General features: G+C 45.6%; 1 protein-coding gene across 2 annotated transcripts in view; it reads left to right on the top strand.

The window, feature by feature from the left end:
- The first annotated feature begins 2,505 nt into the window (after window positions 1-2,505).
- The window catches only part of LOC122413959 (protein rhomboid-like), a 32,998-nt gene continuing 14,810 nt past the window's right edge, over window positions 2,506-20,693 (top strand). The window contains exons 1-4 of one of the 2 annotated variants that reach the window (XM_043424659.1): window positions 2,506-2,958; window positions 3,796-4,115; window positions 5,212-5,235; window positions 5,573-5,737. In XM_043424659.1, coding sequence (XP_043280594.1) covers window positions 3,912-4,115; window positions 5,212-5,235; window positions 5,573-5,737 — 393 coding nt within the window. In that variant the 5' untranslated portion in view covers window positions 2,506-2,958; window positions 3,796-3,911. The remainder of the gene's footprint in view (window positions 2,959-3,795; window positions 4,116-5,211; window positions 5,236-5,572; window positions 5,738-20,693) is intronic. The other variant, XM_043424660.1, reaches the window with a different exon arrangement.

Below are 20,693 nucleotides of genomic sequence, written 5' to 3'. Positions count from 1 at the left end.
AGATGATCAGATATCGTCTTAAGATTCATCTTCTCTTTTGATATGTAAATAATACCGACACCACGATCAATTGTTTCATTGATTGATGAGTGATCCACCAGTACGATTTTTAGTACAATTTATCATAATTTCGTACGTATAAATACCTCATGATTAATTCTCTTCCGTTTGCTGGTTCGTTCTTATTCTCGCCCAGTCACCATGTAATTTTTTTTTCTTCTTTTTTTTCTTCATACGTTTGCAATGTCCCAACGAGAAAATGGGCTATTTAAGTTTTTCAGAAGTTAAATCGTGTGTGCAAAACCAATACAGAATAATGAGGCAGTGCCTTCGGAAGCCCCGCAGTGTTTATGATTTATTTGCTGGCCAATTGCTGACGTATCTTGAAGAAAAAAAAAAAAGACAAATCGTTATTCTCGTCTCGTTCATTCATTTGAAAGTGTTTCTATTTGCACTGAAGAAACATTAATTTTTATTTTATCATTACTCACGTTTCATTACTTCATGCAATCGAAAATAGGACGAATTCACGTCGAATAAAGTCTTGTAATATTTCTCCAAACGTTCAGGTCGCCTGCGAGCAAGCACGTGATTCCGGATAGCACAGTGTTTATTTTATTTTAATTTTTTTTCTTCCTTCCCCTTCGTTTGTTTGTGCAACAATTGGTATGTCTACGACTATTCGAAGTCTTGAATTTGTCATCAAGACATTGTGATACTAGTTTTAATAAGAATATTTCAGATATACGCTAATTGATAATGGATAATTGTTAGGTAATCAATAATTATTTTTTTAAACGATTTGGGATCATATCAACGTGGGCTATGCATAGTTGATTTCTTTTGTTTCTTTTCTTCGAATTTGTTGCAGATTTGTGCACAAGAAAAAAGAACAATGGAAATAATACCCTGTGTCTTCTCCACTTATGATTACAACGGTACCACTGTAGCCTGCTTAATTTTTGGTTCGTTTTTTTTTTATCGTATCCTGTAAGTTTATTACGTCTCGATTCAGTGTACGGCTGGATCTTCGTTAAGATGCGTTACTGATTTATTCACTAAGTTCATTTCGATGATGATTTAATAATGATAAATTTATACTTGTGTAAATGTTTTTGAAAAAAGTATTAAAAACATATGAAAAAAAAAGAAATTAAATTGCCATTTTCACAGTTTGTTTTTTCTCATGGATGTATTCACCTGTAATATTATAGCTCTCGGTGTGTTTCAACATTTTTTAATTTAATGGAATGGAAAATTGTCAAGTAGTTTTGCGATGCAAGGAAATTCTATGTTGCCTTTGATTTGTTTGGGTTTTCTTGCATTTTTTTACTGGACCATCATGTTTTATTTTAGCGAGCTTCGAATCGTCAGAATGATATTCTAGCGGAATATTTATCGAGCAAGAACGTCAGTGTCAAAGAATAGTATAGAAAATTAGAATCTCGACATTTTTTTTTTTTTGATAAACTCAAAATCGATATTCATACAGAAAAAAAATCGTCGTTTTCAACGAAGTGAGTTCGTAAAATTTTTCAAAGCGTGTTTGGAGTGGCGTTGTAGCGTTTTGGAATAAAATAAGTTTCGGGAATTGTCCGATTCGTGAATGACAAATATTTCTTAAATCATGATTTTAACCCAATCAGTACGAGCAACGCGAGAGACCGAAAAACGTTGGACATTTCTAAGAAATCTGGAATTAAGATCATTGAAACGAAACTCGGTGCGACGAATTCGTGAAATTCATAGTCTTAAATTGTGGTGTAGTCATGTGTGATCGTAGTTACCGACTCACGTAAGTCTAGGTCCCGCGACCGAAATACAGGAATAAAGGAAGCGCGACTTTGAAAGCTGATGTACATTCGTAGTCGTAGAGTCCACCAAAATTGCGGTAAAAAAAAACGATATGGCGCTGACAATGGCCGGTGTGACAGAATTCTAGAACATCGACCGATAGAAATTTCATTAAATCAGAGATGTCGCCAGTAGCGCCTCAAAATTCCTGAACTTTATCTCCGTCAATCTCCGGTTGCCCGTTCGAAAGGAATGGAGAGAAAAAGAGATGGAGGGTTTTCAAGTCACGGAGTGCGGTGACAGGTGCAGTGAGAGCAGATGTCCTGTGGTGGGGAGAGCCACGCGCCGCACGCGCTTCTCCCTCATTGATCCGACCAAAATATATATGTATATACGGTGGTGTAGGGTAAGTTTATACGTCGGTGTACAGTGCAGCCGATGCTTTGTTTATGTACATATAAATGTATGTATATATAGGACCTGCGCACTAAAAGAGAATCTTACAAGGGAAAAGCAACGTTTTCGACTGGCGGCGTAGCCGGATATGCGCGTGCATAAAACAAGATCCACTTTTTTTAGTACGCGAGATTCCGAGTACCTTTTTGAGGGCTCCCATAAAGTGTAGCAATAAGATTGAGACAATGTCGGGGGTGGTTGTACGCGTATGGAGAGGGGAAGATAATTCCTTTGACAACACTGCGGCAGTCGAGTTTTGGGGAGGTTGCGGACTCGTTCTTCGTTCCCGCTCGTGTGTAAATCCCACGAATTTCTATCGTCCATAAAACTGCTCAACTTTTTTACAGATTTTTAAGATTTAAAAACGATAGTTTATCCTTCACGCTAACAAATATAAATGTCCAAACGATAGAATAAAACGCGCATCGCGATTCGTCACGCTATCTTCCGCGTGTGCACCGCCTTCCTTAATCGTAACAATATGAAAATAAACACAATTTTACCGTCCAATAGATGCGCTCTCATATTTCGAGACAATTTTTCCTGTGCGTGCCTTTGACTTTACGCGATTCTGCCTCATAATGCTTCGATAATAGTGTGAACGACGATTATGCAGCCTGGATTTACCGAGGGCTTCCATATGTGTTCGAAACATTTTTTTCTACCGTCCTTTGTCTTTCGTCGTCGAAACACTCGGATTCATGTACAGTAAGTACTTCAATGACAAACTGCATGAAAACTCTCTTGATCTCGATCTTTTGCAAGTATTAATCTTTCCCACTGTTGTTGAGAAATTTCGATGTGCATTGTTTTGAAATCACTTCCTCGTTTGTTTACATACGAGTGGCGGAACACAATCGTACTTGTAGCCGCGCCACGTACAGCCGTCGAGTGTGTTATGGCAGCTCGAAACTATCATTTTTCGTATTCAAAGGACCTTCATATAACACAAATCACTCAAGTTTTATGTCACATTGAGTTTATTTTAGAAATTTGATATCCATTCAAAAAAACACGTCAATTTTGTTTCGAATTGTGTTGCACAAGTCGGTTTCGAGCGGCCATTTTGTTTAGTTCAAAATGCCGACACGAGGAGTGTACTACGATAAAAAAATAAAAGCTAGTTATTGGTATAGCCGACAGAGCATAAAACATTGATGTCGCGTGTACGTGTAGTATCACGATGATCGTTGTAGCCACCCTCGCTCGCACCGAGAGTTCGTCACGCGAAGCGTTTTCTTCTCCTCTCTCCCACTTTCCTGATGTGCGCTTCGCCCTCGTGGTATTGCCATGGTAACAAAGCGAGCCGCAGCCATATAGTATTTTGTATGTACGTTGTGCGAAACTATAGACTGTTAGCAAGAGCCAGAACGAAAGACGCTTGTTTTTATTCTTTTCATTGTTGATTGTTTGTTGTACGTTGTGTTTTCGTTTTTTTTTTTCTGTAAACTGTCGTATTGGTAGAGTGGCTTTTGTGCGCGTTGATCACAGAGAGGTCGCTTCTCACTCACCAATATATGAAACGGACACGGTGTATTATTGTAGGATAACAAAGAGGAGAACAGTGAAATCGTTCGAAATTGCGGTCCGGTGACGATTCGTGTGTAACGATTCGTACGAACCAACGACGAACTACAACAATGCCTGTATAACAGGCCGTGATGCTTCTGGCCAGCGGAATATCGATAGCGACGATCGCTGGCGCGATCGAAGAAGAGGACTACGCTGCTGCTGGCGTTGCCAATAGCGAGGCTAACAGTAGCGAACAACTCAATTATTACGACGGCTATATTACCGATCACACTGATCTTGGCTCGGAAATTGATATCGACGAGTCCGAATATCGACGCGAGCTTCTCAACGACGTGAGTTACATTTCGTACCCTTCAATATTTTCACTTTTCGAACAGGGATAAAACCGACGTGACAGTTTTACAGCAATCCTTTCGTGCCGCACGCGTTTTTTCACGAACTCTCGTATAAGTATCCAATTAGACAAATTTCGCATTTTTTTTACGTCGTACGCTTTTTTATTTTTTATAACTCTTCGTATTCGAACTTTTATACACGAAACGATTGTAGTCACGCTCGAGTCGAAATTCGTTTTACTGTTTTGCTCGCTCGGTGTTCTAACGACTGGCAAAGTCACCTTGAAAACACTAAGCGATTGTTTTTTTACGATTCTAACGGGAAAACGAATAAAATCTTGTTCTACGTTCGATAGTAGAACGTGACGAAATAACTGCAAGTCGAAATCTGAAAAATCGTTTTTCCTACGAACGTGAATCCGACATCGAGGTCGAAAGCTCCGCGAATTTTCTCGCACCCCATGATTTTCGACGGCAGAGTGATTGCAGTGAAATAAAAACTCGCTCTGTCACAACCCGATAACGTAAAGCTTAGAGAACAGAATATTTTTTTTTGAACTCACAGAACTCGAAGAGTTTAGAGTCGTGCGTGCCGACTTCGCAGGTTTTTCGATGAGAAAATCAGTCCTTTGAAAAAGCTCTCGCGAGTTTATTGTCGGTAAATTTTCATAATAAAAAATAGAAAAAATTTTCTCGTTCAAGTCAACTTTTTGTAGGAAAAAAAAATTGTCAAAACTATTGCCTTCGAATGTCACTGATTTTCTCGGTAAATGTTGAGACACCAAATCATTAAATGAGCAACTGAATGAGCTTGAATCGTCGAAAAACGAATTTTTATGAAAAATAAAGAGATTTTCGAAATTTAACCAGAAGAACGACCGGGAACAGTCGTTCTCAATTACTTCAAAAATCGCTCAGATGTTTTAAGGAGCTCACAGTTGACGATCATAAACCAAGACAAACTTATTTCCGTTCAAAATCTCCCGAATTCGGGACGACGTCGCGACATTGTTGACGATCTTAAACATTAATTAAGGAATAATCTACAATTCGGCGAATGGCAATTGAAAAATTTTGTTTTTTATTTTTCCAGAGATGGAGAGTGATCTTCGACAGGGTGAGTCATGACAAAGTTACGAGACAACAAAAATCTTACAACATCAATTCGGACCGTTGATGGTTTTCTTAATTTTCTTCAAACATCAAATTAATCGTCAAACTCCAAATAAATCGTCACGTTTCGTCGAAAATCACCAAAATTGCATCGAAAGTAGAAAATTGAGAAAACATCTTTTCGACAGATAAAAAAAATGAATAAAATTCGATTGCCGTTCCCAATACTTTCAAAATTGCAAGAAAAATGAAAAGAGAACAAATGTCAGGATAATTCGGCTTCAAAAGAAATGACGTAAATCGTAAATTCGAAAATTTTTCCCCCCATTCAACGTGAACAGTTCGATCCTGAAGGATTCGGTGAAATTCCACTGGAGGATTTTTTAGAAGCCCTTAAAAGTGCCGAGTGGAGGGCTGAAATTCCAGCGAACAAGAGGGATATTCTTCTCATTAGGGTAAAGGAATCGCGGATGCAAGCAGTTACTTTTCAGGATTTTGTCAATGTGGTGAGTCCCTTGATTGGTCATTTATCTTTTTAATGCATTTTTTCGGGATTCGTGCGTAGATAAAGCAGACTTTTAGTGGCCTGTGTGTGGTTTTGGCACGTTTACCGCAAGGGGAACTAGATTTTTGTTGATCGACAGCGTTCGTATCGCGGCTTCCTCTGATGCACTGTAAATAGATTTGTAAAAATGCCTAAAACCTGGCACGTAACATTCTCCAAGGAGAAAAGAGTTTTGTTGAATTTATCGAGGCTTCGTAGAGCGCGTCGAAGAAAATATTGTTCGTTCATTCGAAAGAAACCTTCAATTGCACGAATCATTTATTTTGTACCGATCGAAGATTCGTATTTAATGGATCAACAGAATCCACCTTTGAAACGAATGAATTTTTAGTCAAACCGAATTTTACCTCGCGGTGGTTCACGTAATATTTGTATATTTGAAATACCGACATTTTTGTTACGAGGAAAGTTACGAGAAAATAAGGAAAGCGACTGGTATGCGAATCACGGAGTAAGCAGTTTCCGTGAAATTGGATGAATTCGGAAATTCGGAGGATTCTGGGAGCTCGCGTGCTCTTCATACGGAGCGAGATTCGTCGACTTTTGATTCCAAATGTTCGCGAGGCCACGCGAAACGGTCGAGTTTTCCACTCGATTCCCACGTCCATTGTCTGGGAGCCTAGGATGATTCGCTCGGTTTCCTCGATCCGGAAAATCTCGGTCGTTGACAGAAAAAGCTGCTGCTGTACCGCGTACATATTTACCGGAGTAAATATTCCTCGTCTGCGTTCCTAGGAAATCCGAAAAATCGGAAGAATTCCAATAGGTTGAAGCGTATTTTTAAATGGGGAAAGGAAACTGAAAGTAGGGTGAAGAGCAGAAGAGAGAGAGAGAGAGAGAGAGAGAGAGAGAGAGAGAGAGAGAGAGAGAGAGAGAGAGAGAGAGAGAGAGAGTGAAAAGCGAAAGCAAGTACGAGATTTGAGATAAATATCGCGAGGGGACAATAATAATCCAAAGAGCATACGGTGGACTGAATGGGTCGAAGCATTCGAACAGGTACGCGGAGCAGTGCGCTTTCCAGAGGCGAGCCTCCTTTTTGTACTCCAAATGTACGTGTATAGTTGGCATTCCTGCGTGTACGAGTCGATAAGCGGGTTTGACGTTGAGTAGCGGAAAATATTGTTGGGTTTTTACTAAAGGACATCCAAACACACGCTCTGTGAAGCATTGAACACTCGGCCATTGAGGCTCATTCGTTTAAGGACTCGTACTAATCTTATGGGCATTTGTACACTCGATTCGACGATTCTGCATTTGGATTCCCGACTATGGGAACCACTTTTTCATTCTTACAAATCGCTACTCACTCCTGTCAGCTTCGTATTCTAGTTTAGTTTCTCCCACTGGAAAGGAACGATGGAAAAATCGTTGTTGGCATCCAGAATGAGTTGGTCCCGAAGCCTCGAATGTTTTCTGATCCAATCGGCGAGAGCGTTCGTTCGTTAAAAACACGTTAGTTTTCGGTCGACGTTCGTTCTCATCGATATTGACTTTCGACTCGGTAAAATGAATAATTCGCTACAAAATGTGTCGCCTACTTTCAGAATGATGAATAATTTTCGTGAGGTATCGTTATTCGAATACGACGTTCGAAAAAATGAATTTCGCGTCGCAACGGACTGTGGAAAAAAAACCAAATGAAATGGAAAAAATTGGAATCACAATCGGTCGATTCGTTGGATCAATCGTACGTCATCTAATTATTTTCACTTTTCTTTTACCAGGAGGAGTTCGCAGCTGGATAGTTCGCTATCCATCGTGGCTGATAGAGAACGAAATCGTGTCGGGCGGTTCAGTGTCTTTTGCTGATACGAGGATTCTCAGTCACGAAGCGAACAACAAGAGAAATCAAATAGCCGAATAGTATTTTGTGCGGACGGGGACAGGAATTTGCGGTAGGAAAGGACGAAGGAACTCTCGAGAGAAGAGATGGAGAGGTGAAAAAGGAAAAATAAAAGAAATGAAAAAGGTCAAATAAGGGATGGGGGTGGTCGTTGAAACGACACGGTCTGCCTATTAGTGCGTCGCACGCGAGAGTAAGGATTGAAGTCGTTGGAGATCCTGTTAAAAGCTTTCTTAAATAGCGCTGGGCTCTTATCTCGTAGGTGGATCGATAGGCGCTCGAAACGATATCTCGTGGCGAGTCCCTCTCGTCGTTGTCGTAGTTGTCGTCGCTCGCTCGTCGTCTTCTCCTCGCATACCTCTGCGAGAACGGTCAACGAGCCGTACACGTACGCGCGAGACAAGGTCGACGCCGGGCTCTCGCTCTCGGTAATAATGTCGACACACACGGACAAATGCACACGAATACGAGCACCAAGTTTATCGTAGAGAGTCAAAAAGTCGATGCGATGAGACACGCTGAACAGCGTGTCGCGTCCCCGAAATATTTCTTTTCGCTCTTTTCCCAAGACCCTCGCTCTTTCTTTATCTTATCACCTTTTGTGGCTCTCCCCCGTGTCCTAAAAACTACTGCGGTGATACTAAAGATTCTCATAGATCGGACCATTACGCGCGCTTTTCCAATACTTTCCTTTGAGCACCAGTCGAAATCGCTCTATCCTTAAGAATCTTCACTAATTTTTCAATCTCTCTTATCGTAGATAAACTCTCATGAGAAAGTGTCAGTCTTTCACTAAATATTCATGAAAATGGAGAAAATTCTTGCAAATATTCTACCTCAATATTGATTAAAGCAAAAAATGGAGGATTGATTGAGAACTCGTAGAATTGGTGGAGAGGGAATTTGGATAATTTGCTTGGTTTGTTATAATGCGATTGGCCGCGGCGAGTATTTTGGGTGTCGACGACCACCCTCGAGGTTTCCGACCACCCATCAACGGTGCGGTGCGGTGTTCGCCCGGGTGATGACTCAAACGTCACCCCAACGGGACGAGCGAGGCGCGGCGGCGGCGGCGGCGGCGGTGGCGAGAGCGTGTGAGAGCCGCTGTGGAAAAAAATAGACATTGGCTCTGTTCTCTCTGTCTGTGGACGAGGAGCGGAGGAGAGAGAGCCACCCTCTGGCCCGTTTTTCTCAAAGGAGGCGAAAAAAAAGGACCGGGATAATAACAGCCTCCGTTATAATCGGCTAACCTGGTCAGAGAGTTCCATCTCTCTTATTCTCAACTCTCTTTTTCTTTCTCTCTTTTTCTCTCGCTTGCTCTCTTCCACTCGATCTCATCCTGGCTGCTCCGGATCGACGCTCCTGTGGCATAAGCAGGGCAGGTAAAATCGTCTCTATACATTGTCCTGACAAAAGTAAAACGAAACTGGGCAGATTGAGCGTCGGGTAAAACGCGATGGGGTTCCACAAATTTTCCTAATACAGCCGTACACCGTATTATGATGAGAGAAATAACCGAGAGAGAAAGGGATGAAGGAGAGAAAAAAAAGCAAAAGTATGAGGAGGAGAGAAGAAAAGGGAGAATCGTTTAAACGACTTCTCGTTACTCGTTACAAATTGGACGAGACCGAAATAGAAAGGTGGGTAATTAACGTAACCGAAAAGCAGGGGGGAAGGGCGCCCACCCAAATGTCCGTAATTGTGCGTAGAGCCCTGTTAGATCGCGACCTGTGCGCCATCTGTTCGCCCCCCAAACCGTGCGACATCGGTCGCTTTCATCTTTTTTTTCTGACGCAGACCGGCGAACGCACACACCTCGACAAAACAAACATCTTCGACCTCGCCAATTATGAATTCCTCAAGCTTACCTGCCCGCCTGGCCGTCCGCCTCTGCCCCCTGGCCCAACGAATTGCCTTTTTTCATTCATCCATCCCTCATCACTTTGCCAAGCGTTAATATCGTTGCTCAAATCGGCACAAGCCTCGCACGTTATTTCTTCTTCTCCGAGGTGCAGAAGCATCAGAAGCCACCTCTATTATTTGGACCACCCGTTATTTTTTTACCCCTCCCTGCCTCCATCTCTTTCCCTCTTGCTCCTACTCTTTCATTCGGATTCTCGGAGAGGTTTTTGTCCACCCGAAATCTCTTCGGACGAGCCGTGACCGCCTCTCCTCCGTTTGTGTACCATGATACACATGTACACAATGTACGTTTCGCTTGTTCGTTCCAATTGTTCAGGGCGTCTAGGGAATCCTGCTCATTCCGAAGAGTCACAAAATTCGAAAAATTTTTACAATATAAAATCGAGAGAGCCCGAGAAATACTTATAAATTATTGCCTTTCAAAGACTCAGCCTCCCTCAATATTCTCCATCTCACGCTTCGCTCTCTTTGCTTGTCAACTTCACGGTGGTAACGCACGTTTCATCTCACTACGGCGAATTTAATGACCACAAATTTAAGATCCTCAGCTGCAACATTCGAGCGTATCATCAACGTTGTTTCATCGACACTTGAGAAATTCCCACTTTTTCTCGTAACTGCCTGTGTTTTTACGTTTTAGAGGGAGCACAAAAACTTTTATGCCGTAACAAAAAGCCTCGAATCGAATTGGAATTGGAGGGCCCTCACGACTCGCCTTAATCGCCCGAAATTTCTCGTTTTCTCGTTTTTTTCCTCAAATTTATTTGAAATCAATTTTTAGAATAATTTTAAAGTTGTCACGAAACTTTCGGAATTTTCATTTCCTCGTCAAACTCGGAAATCTCCCCGGGAAATGTCTCGAAAGCGTTGACCTCGGTTAATCGAGAAATTTGGAAATATTGAAAATATAATGAGACGAAAAACACGATTCCACGAGACGAGAACTTCGAATTCGATTTTAAGCCTCCGAACAGAGGCACTCCGGGGAATCTTCTCGTGGCAAATAATCGTATGCAGTTACGTTCCAATGGAACGCATCGCGTTGCATTGTAGCGTCGTTGAAAGTGCTGCGTTTCGTTTGGTATATAAAAATGTTCCGTTTCGTTGCGCGCGAACGATATTGAGCCGCGAAGTCACCGATTCAAAGAATCGAACTTAGTGGTATTGATCGAGATTTAATAGCGAGGAATACAAAATTGCTTTCGACGAAGGTGAAAGAAAATTCAATCGATTTTCGCTGTGCAAATCGATAGCGATAGCGACCGGCATTATTTGGCGGACGCTGAGGCTCCTGGAATTCCCGAAGATAAAAAAGATTCTCGAGCTTCGATTCCAGCTGGTGCCTCGGAGTGCAAAACAGGGATTTTGGTATCCTGTCAAAATGCTCGCTCTTGATCGTTTTCCGGTAGTTGGCACCGTGACAATCCGAAGGGGAATGCAGAGGGCAGAGCCTGTTGAAAGTCCGTTGAGAAGCGAAGAAATAAGTGTAGCAAGGAGAATTGGCATTGGTTTTTAGTGAAATGGTCCATGCACAGGCGTGAGACTCTCGAAAAATCGTCAAGTACGCGTAGTGTCGCATTATTTTTGGACAGGTTGACCCTGGCTGGTGTAAAGTTTGGCAGCGGAACGATGGCAGCAGCAGCAGCAGCAGCAGCAGCGACTCCTCGATCCTAAATTATCGTTGAGCAGGGCCCGCGACGGTGGTTATAGAGGCACGTAGTAGGTCGTAAAAGTACCAGTTCGAAGAGGCCAAATCAGCTAAACTTATTCCAAATCACGAATTAGCTATTGTGTGAAGATTTTTGGGCGTTATGCCTGGTGCTGTGTGCCCCCTTGGCGTAGTTATACGTACATAAACTCGGACCATAATTCCCGTGCTGTATAAAAGGACAATCGTATTTGCTCCCGGGGGTTGGTTTGTAAATTCGTGTTTTTAATGGCCCGCCGCGCGGCTCAATGAGAGAGAAGAAGAAACTTTTCTCCGGTGTATAGGATCGACGGGACGAAAAACTTTCCGCCAAACAACAACACGCAGCGAGAGTTTCTTCTGGACACAATGCACCTGATCCCTCCTCCCTGTGCCATTCCGCCCCGGTCCCCGAAGCGAGAGAGAGAGGGGGTGCGTGCCGATTCCGTGCACTCGGGGATTACCGAAGCTCCGAGCAGAATGTGCACCGGCACGAGTAACCCTCGTTTCACACTGTGTACAAATACGCGCATTATTTGCACTGAGAATGAGAAGTAATTGATTCACGGGATTCCGAGGGCTCGGATTCGCGTCCGCGTTTCCCGGCTGGCCGGTCGGGCAAATTGCTGCGAGAAAAAAAGTCATTGGAAGAACGACGAATCGTGGCGTATTGCGAGGTGCCAATGAAATATGTGCTCGTCGCAAGATTAAACACGATTGAACGAACGAAACGGTTTAAGATGAATTCATTATCTCCGAAAAACATTGAAGTTGAGCGAAGAAAACTCTTCCAGTAACGTGAATTTCTGTTGAATCAACAACGTTGTTTTCCCACCGTGTAATTGACGGCGTCGAGGCCCAAAAGCAGGAAAGTTTGCCATCAGAAAATTCTGGCAGAATGATGCAAAACGAAGAAATTAAACAAGCCAAAATTAGGGAGAAAAGGAAAACGTGTCTCCGGCGTCGTTGATAGTCGTATTACAATTCGCCGACGTCCCCCGGTCCGCTCGGTCAAAAACTATTTGTCCGAGGATTCGCGGCTCGGAGTGAGGAGCATAAAAAAGTAATAACGCCGAATTTGGGGGTAGAAAGAGAGTTTTCGTTACATCTGCTACGTGATCGACATACACATACGGGCATTGTACATTGTAACATTAGAGTGGTGCGTACGGCAGTAGGTTCATAAAAATGAGGCTGAACGTGTGCGTGTCTGTATTTGTAGGTATAACAAGATCGGATGCGCCGCACGGCTCGCTCTCGTTTCGCATTCTTGGTGGAAGCCATCAGCGAGAAAGAGCTCGTATACATCTAGCGAGAAAAATAACCGCAGCAACTCGTTCGTGTGCCTCCGGAGAGCAACAACTCTTGGACGTCCAGACTCTGTTTCTTTCTCGCGCTCGCGCTCCTCGCGTACCCCGGATACGTGTGTATGGAGCACGCAGGCTATATACACAGACATATATAAATGTCGGAACCGCTCTTTCCGCAGCCAAAATTACGGTGCTCGACGAATATCCTTTGTGCATGGCCACGACCCGGCTAACCGAGCTACACGTTTCTCCTCGTTTTTCGATTCTTTCTTCTTTCGTCCTTCTTTTTTTCTTCTCGTTTTTTCTCCTTCCTTTTTGCCTCCCGCTCTCACACAGCTGCCACCGTTGGTCGTTACTTCGCGAATACATGCGTGGCCTCGTCTATATATGTATATTGAGAGTACGTGTACACGTATATGGTGCATTACAAAACGTATCGGAGCGTGACTCGATTCGGTTTCCGTCGATGATCGCGTCGGGGGGTCGCGCTACCAAATTTCCCATCTCGCTCTCTTCCCTTCTATCGCCCTCCCCCCTGCTCCTTTCCTTTTATTTTCTCTCTGTCTCGGCGATCTCGGTACTCTTGAATTCCTTCTCGCTGTGCCAAACTATAATGTTATAAAGGTACGAATAGCATCGAAATTCGACGAGCTCGTATTCTCTGTGTGTTCTTCTACTAACTTGCCGCAACAAAACCCCAAGAAAATCGGAGCTCGGAGTAGCCTTCTCTCGCTCCTAGGGCGCTGCGCGTCTCTATTAATAATGCCTATTATTGTATAAATGGGCATATATATTGGGATGAATGGATGACGTCGTAAATCAAGGATCTACGCGCCTTTTCATCGTCTCCTTGCTCTCTCGCTCTCTTTATCTTCGTCCTTTGATGACATTTTTCGAGATTTCAAGGACTTCTGGTTTCTTTTTTCTTCGTTAAGGGGGCTTTTTTATTGTGTGATTTCACGAGGCTTGTTACGGGAACGTGGACAGGGGGGGGGACGGTGTTTGTGATTTCTGGGCTTTCTGGCGCTGAATCGCTCCGGATCTCGGAGCGAAGTGAGGCTCGTTGATTTTTGGGGGCTCTGCTCTGGACGATACAATGGAATTCGGCTCGGATTTGATCAGTAATTATTCGCTCCTGGCTTTCGTTTCACTCGGTCTTCCGTCCAGATTCGTGTCGTGTGGAGATTTAAAAAACGGTGGAACGGAATAATCGGGGGAAAATGACACCTCGAACGAGGAAACAGATCGCGCGTCTCATAACTACCGATGAATACTATTTCTCCCCCCCCCCCCCCCCCCGCTCCCCCTATCGACACGGAACACGCGCGATAAACAATACCCCTCGCCTGTATAGGTTTCCCCACAGATGTTTCCGGTTTCTGATTTCGCGTACGATAGTCACACTTGTGGCACCGCCCTCTATCGATTCTACCTCCGCGCGCGCGTTCGTACCAAACGAGTTTTCCTCCTTTATTTTCAACGATTATTTATGCCGCGTAAATTTTAGGCACAAAGAAAGGTCAACGGTACTTTTGAAACGCTCCGAGGTGAGGGGTTCGTCAATTAGGGAATACAAAAGCGCAGCATTGATTTCTCTATCGAGCCGAGATGGTCGTTATTTATTTTCGGAATGGAAAAATCAATGAGAAGCTTTCGTTGCTTCGAGAGTTTTCTGTTTAAAGAGTCAACGTTCGTGGAGGACATAAATCCTGGAAAGAGAGAGAGAGAGAGAGTAAAAGTCATCAGTTGCATCAAAGGCAGCGCTCAGCCGTGAATTTTGGAATGCTCGTAAGTGAAGACGCAGCTCGAGACGGTGAAAAAAGGAGTGTGCGCGAGGAGCGCATGAGGCAGAGAGAGGCGCGAGACGAGGAGCGAGCCAGCGGTGTGTTATTGAGAAGATTATGAGCACGAGAAAGAGGTGGAAAGGAGGAGGAGAGGAAGGAAGCAGCTGATGAGCTCGTGTCGAGTTTGCGGCGGCGGGGGCGCGTGGCAAACTTCGAGAGAGAGAGACCGGCGCCCTCTCCCTCTTTCGCACTCGCTCGCGCAGCCTCTCGTCCCCGCTCCTATCTTCGTTATTGCGCGCATATATGCCCCCAAGAAGGGAAGCAAACGAAAGAGAGTTTTGTCCCGTCTTTGAGTGGCCCGGAATCGCTCGCCCTGTACGCCACCTCCCCGGGCTCGCCCTTTCTGCTTTTTCAGGATCCAACACACGCCCCCGCAGAGCAACACGCGCGTGCACGCTTTATTTACACTTCCGTTTCGCTCGGGCTAGACGGAATTCGGGGGAAACTGCTGCCGCTGCTGCTGCTGCTGCTGCTGCTGCTGCAAGAAAAAGGAGCTCGCTGTGAAAGGGGGGCATATGCCTTGCCACCGGGATTGGACATCCTCCAGGTGCGACTCGAAAAACCCTCCAGCAGCTCTCCCGGAGACCCCCCGATCCCTCTCGAACCTCATCCGACAACAACACGTGCGCGTCTCCCCAAGCAATCTCGTACAACTAATACGACCACTCGAAATTCACTTTCAATCCGACTTCGGCAAACTCTCCTCCGTTCCCTCCCAAACCATTCGAACTGATTTATCAATTCTTCTAAACGCTCCTCCGCGATAACACGAGTTCGAGATTGTCGGAGTCGAGCCCCGCAACATCGGAAAGTTCACAATTACTTTTATGTTCAATCGATAAAATTTTGTCTATTAAGGAGGTCGGATCACGATATCAAAATAATTAGAATTTTATCAATTTCCGTGATAACGTTCTTTGGCATCAAGTACACAAATACAATTTTTTTACCACATTGTTATCGCGTGATTGAGCGTTAAATCGAAGTTCTTATGCACGCGAGATGTATAACTGTATATATGTAAACTCTATGCTTATACAGGTGAACTTTAGTGTTTAATTGCTCGAGGGCTATGCGGTAGAAAAATCTAAAAAAATTAATATTGTCTTATATATTTTGAAAGAATACATTTACCAAATTTCATGAAATTCTTATCATTTTGAAATCCTTCATATTTTTAACATGGTTTAGCATGGCAACATCGTATCGTCGCGATCCACCCTCCTTAAGCAAACGAACGACTCGGATTGCATTCGCATTTCATCGTCGTGAAAATGATTTTTCGACGAAAACTCGAGCAAAGACGAGAGTTTGCGCACCAGATCGAGGACGTAATTCTCCACCGATTTAAAATTCGTTTGTAAATAACTAAACGAAAAATTCCATTGTATCGAGAAAGGTCGAATCTCGGTATAAATCTCGGTACCGGTTTTTTATATTTTTCTCAGGTTATACATTATATTTTCTTTGGAGCTTCGCGCGCCCGCGCGTCCGCGAGAATACGATGATTATAATGCGGAGTCGGTTATTCGTAGGTTTATTCAGTCGGGCCGGGCGAGTAGGTGGTCGGCTGTGGCGGAGAGGAGAGAAGTCTCGTTTCTCGCCACGGTGCCTAGGTGTGGTCACGACGGGCAAGCAAGCAGAGCCCAGGACCACCCTCAGATCAACCGACGAGCACCACTTTTATCTCTTATACATACAATATTCTTTTATTCGTCTATACACGCACGCGTTTTTCTATATCTGTATGTTGACTAAATTTGGATGCGTTGTCCAAATCTCAGGTTGCTTCCCACAGCGAGAATCGGCGTCATTTATAACGCACGAGAGTTTGGATATCCCACACCTACGGAGCGATCTCTACGCCCATGGCTAAATTTTGGGGCACACGCTTCGTCGAGCGCCTCGAAAAAATCAATTTTTCCTTCTTCGCCTTATGAAAATTCATCGAGTTGCACAGATGCCTCGTAACTCGGCCGGAGCCTGGTCGACTGGCATCAAATTCTGAGTGACATTTCGATGAATCGGCCAACATGAAATATCTGGAACCGCTGCGCATATATTTGGATCGGACTTTGTGGGGGAATGAAAAGTGACCAGAGGACCGGGCCGCTTGGGAGGATATTCGCACTCCGGAGATCTTGACACCGTGGACACGTCGCTTCGACATTGGACTTTCTTCAATTTCCATATAACTGATAACGGTGGGAGTTTGCTGCTCGTCAACTTTCCGGGGCGCCGAAAATTTCGCGGGTTAAGCAACGAACGAAAAATCGAAGTCGGCTGCGATTCGGATGACAAAATGATCCGCCGAGTACCCGGACAGAAAAGATCAGGAATCGAGGCGATGACTTTTCCCACGATTCCGTCTCCGCGTACATTTGTGCACCCATCGGACCAGGATTTTATTCAGCTCCGCATTTATCGTCGCATTGGATTATTCGAGTGTGAGCTACACCTGGATTCGGGCTCCCGGCCTGAGCGATCAATCCTGCCGAGTGTATAGCCGAGCGTACGAGAGAAAAAGGTGGTGAGTTTGGGAGAATTTGAAAAATGCCTGAGCCCACAAAACCGAGTTGAAATCGACGAAGCTCCGAGGTGCGTGAGCTCACGAGCAATTCACCCATCTGTATTGACACGTGGTTAGAAGCCATTTGGGTGTGCGTGTGCTGAGTAAAAAATTGAAAGAAAAAACCGAGAAAAAAAGAAGTGACTGGAAGTGAAATTTATACTGTGGACAGACGCATAATTGAGAGAGTGAGAATCGATACGAAGAGCTCGTGTTCGTGATCATCTTTTGTATATAATAATTTAAGGCTGGCGCACATGTCGACGGACTTGGGGAGTTGGTGTACCGGCTCTCTTCGTTGCAGCATTAGAGAAAGAAAGAGCGACTCCGAGTGTGCACAGGTGGCGTGCGCGCTCGAGCGCGCGTCAAACCATCCAAAGACGCGCGAGAGGCGCACGTGCTGTGCGCACACGTCTCGAGACAGCAGCAGCAGGTGGCACACAACCCGACGCCGATACGCCTGTACAAAACACAGACGACCGTCTGTCTCCTCGCAGCCTTGTTTTTTGCCTCTCATTTCGTCAAAATCGTCGATCTCTAGAAGCAGCACGAGTTTCTACTGGATACAATAACATTGATAACGGATAATTGACCTCTTAGCTCCGGATTCTTCGAAAACCTCGTACGCCGAACACACACAAAATTGTTCATCGAATCGATCCAATTTAGTTGGACGAAACATCCTCGATCCAACCACTTTTTTAATGGGAAACGATTCCCCCGATGGGACCAAAAAAATCGTCTCGATTATCAAATCGACTGCGAAAGGGCTCTCGCGCGAGGTGGCTCATTCGAATGATATTTTGGAGCAGTGGCTCAAGCTGCATCGGCTTGTCGCAGGTTCTCTGCGATGGGGTTGAGCCAAGTTTGTTGCGATCAAGGATCAACATTTTTTTCGGTTAAAACTCAGTGAGCTACGTCATGGACGATCTTTCGTTAGGAAAAACTCTAACTGAATGTATTTTTTACAAAGTCAAAATATTCCTGTTGAAAATACGCTGAGCGAAGGGTCTCTTCGGTATTGAGTCGTCAGAAGTTCTTCCATTGAATCTGATTTCTATGCAAACGGATACTCCACAAATTGGGTCGTTCTTCCATCAAGATTAACGACCTTCGGACTTTATTACCTCAACAATGAATCACGCATGAATGGTCTTCGTTACTCGGAGAGTTTCTTTCCTTTTTTGTTGTCGAAGGAATTGAATGAGCGTAAAAGAGTTGACGCGTGTACGACGCCGCTCGTTTGCTCAATCGAACTTTATATTCGGTCGAGAGAAGAGAGAGATTGACCGGATATTTGTCGGAACTCACGTGCCGAGGCGGTGCTTCGACGCCGGAAATCCGGCAAGCGCGTTACACGAATCATAATTTTTTTCTCTGCCTCTCCGCTACGCCCCGCTACTTCGTAACTCGCTGATCCTCTCGATTCATGAATCCGCGCGATAACCGTCGCTACGAACGTTACGCACGAGATTCAAAGCTCTTTCTCCGCTTGAATTCTTCGCCTCATCTTCGCGCTTGCTTCAGCCGCGATATTTCGACGACGAAAACTCGTTTCTCAGCGCCGCTTCTGACGTTTCGCTGTGTCATTACGTCGAAGTTATCACTCGATCGAGACTCGGAATAATCCTGCGCGGCGAGTGAGCCTCCGGGGAGCCTGGAAACTAAAATTCACCCGAAAATGTTCGTTCTCGAGTAGACTCGAGTTGATTATTCCTGCGGTTGACTCCTGGTGCAAAGCAGCACCGAGGGAGAGCCTCCCAAGTCGAATGGGAATGCTGACCCCTTCGGAGGCCGTTTTCCTCGATGTTTTTCATCGAGAATAATTAACCACGGAATTGGCTGGTGCGAATTCGAAAGGGGAAGCTTCCCATACGTAATAGATTTGGTCCCCGGGCGCGATGGCTGCGTTCCTCTAACTGTTGTTCAGCGTCCGCGCACGTGCGTGTAGGATTCGTACGGGTGTCCGATACGTGGGTGTGTACGAATACTATACAGCGCGAGGAAAGATGGGAACGCGAGTAGAGTCTATGCTCGCTGATCTCTCTCGCGCGTGGGTAGGACCGGAACCGCGGTATGATTCACCGCGCGGCGTCGCGGCCCGTGGTACCGCTCGGTCCTCCTCGGAGTATCGCGGGCTATCGGAGAATATAAACTCTCACGAGCGTGTGTGCGGACTCGTGCCAGGGGAGTTATAAGCTCTGGGAAAGACAGGAGAACGAAAAATCTCCGTGCTACGAGGATAAAAAAGTTGGCTGGGACGTCGGGTCCCGCGATGGGGCGAGCAGCAAGTATTTTCGAGGGAAGACTCGCAGAGACGTGGATGCTGCGCGGGAGTGCAAATGCCCTCGAAAGTTCCGTCATTGGACGACTTCCTCTCGGTCGCAGCGTTGCTGCAACAGTCGCGATGATCTCAGATTTCTTGTGAGCGCGCTGCGGACGATGCAGTTAACGGAACAATTGCCCGGGCAAATGAGCGGCGGCGAGGTAAAACCCTGAGAAAGCGCGCGTTACGTGCTCGCGTCACTGTGATAAATATTGAAAGAGTGACGCGCGACGAGTCGCCTCCGTGCGAGCTCCGATCCGGAGACTCGAGCCGTCCGCGCAGCGGCGCGATTCAACGGCGCGAAATAATGGAAATTCTAATTGCAGAAATGTCAGCGAGGCTTTGGAGCGAGAATCGCGCTTGCGAAACGTCATTGAAAAGGGAGAGAGAAGCGGAGCGAGGAACGTGCGGGAAGTCCGAGGTCCGCGGCGCCCGGGGTCTGGCACGCTGCCCACTGGGTAACTCGCCCGGTCCATGGGCCAGCGGTGTCCTTGCAGCAACGCAACCTCCTGGATCGAGAGAACCAACCTATTTACCCTAAATAGAGGTAGCGAGCGAGAGGATTCGTTGGGAGTGCGATACGCGATCGATGGAACGGGGACTGCCAGCAATGCGAATAACACGGGGGCAGATCGAGGCTGGTCTCGTAATCTAAGCCCACGTGCTGCGCGCTCGCAGCGAAAGAGACTGCTTCGCTAGTCCGAGGGATAAACTGCGGCGAGCGTGCGCGTGTGTACGATGGACGCGGAACGCGAATTGGTGGCAGCAGCAGCGCGACAGGAGCGGGGACTCGATTGGATCGTATGTAGGAGGCAGACCGGAAACGATCGGTTAAACGCGGCGCTGCGCGCCGGTCCACGCGCTACGCTCGTGTGTGCATCATTAAAAGTCGGAGGTGGAGTACTCCGGGGGGGAGGACGGCAATATAAGAGCGGATGAGATAGCGCACACGAGGATCGGTGAAGAGATAGAGCTAGCGCAAGACCGAGTGATTTTAAGAGTTGAACAAGTCTGCGAGGAAGGAAGAGCCGGAGGAGCCTCCAACACTGTATTATTTGCAGCGTGTGTGCCCCGCCAACGGCTTTTCTACTCTACCCACGCCCGCCATTGTCTCTCATTGTGGCTTTATGGCTGCGTTATACATCGAGGCTTGTTTCGCGTGTGCGAGGTTCTCGTCGAAAACTGCGAGAAGATTCGAACATCGGATGAGAATCGAGGAGGGACGGTTGGGTGAGGCTGGTTTCTGGCTTTTGGATAAAATCACTGACGATTTTGTCACGTTTGATGGGAAGCGTTTGAGCTCATTGGCTCCCGGTGAATGTGCTGGTGGCGCTGGGCGCGCGCGACCGCGGCGACTGCTTCCGACTCGAGGATGCATCCGGTCAGATTCATTCG

The sequence above is a fragment of the Venturia canescens genome, chromosome 7 (assembly GCF_019457755.1).
Source record: "Venturia canescens isolate UGA chromosome 7, ASM1945775v1, whole genome shotgun sequence".
Lineage (NCBI taxonomy): Eukaryota > Metazoa > Arthropoda > Insecta > Hymenoptera > Ichneumonidae > Venturia > Venturia canescens.
Note: the sequence above shows the minus strand (reverse complement) of the source record. Positions and strands in the feature narration are given on the sequence as shown.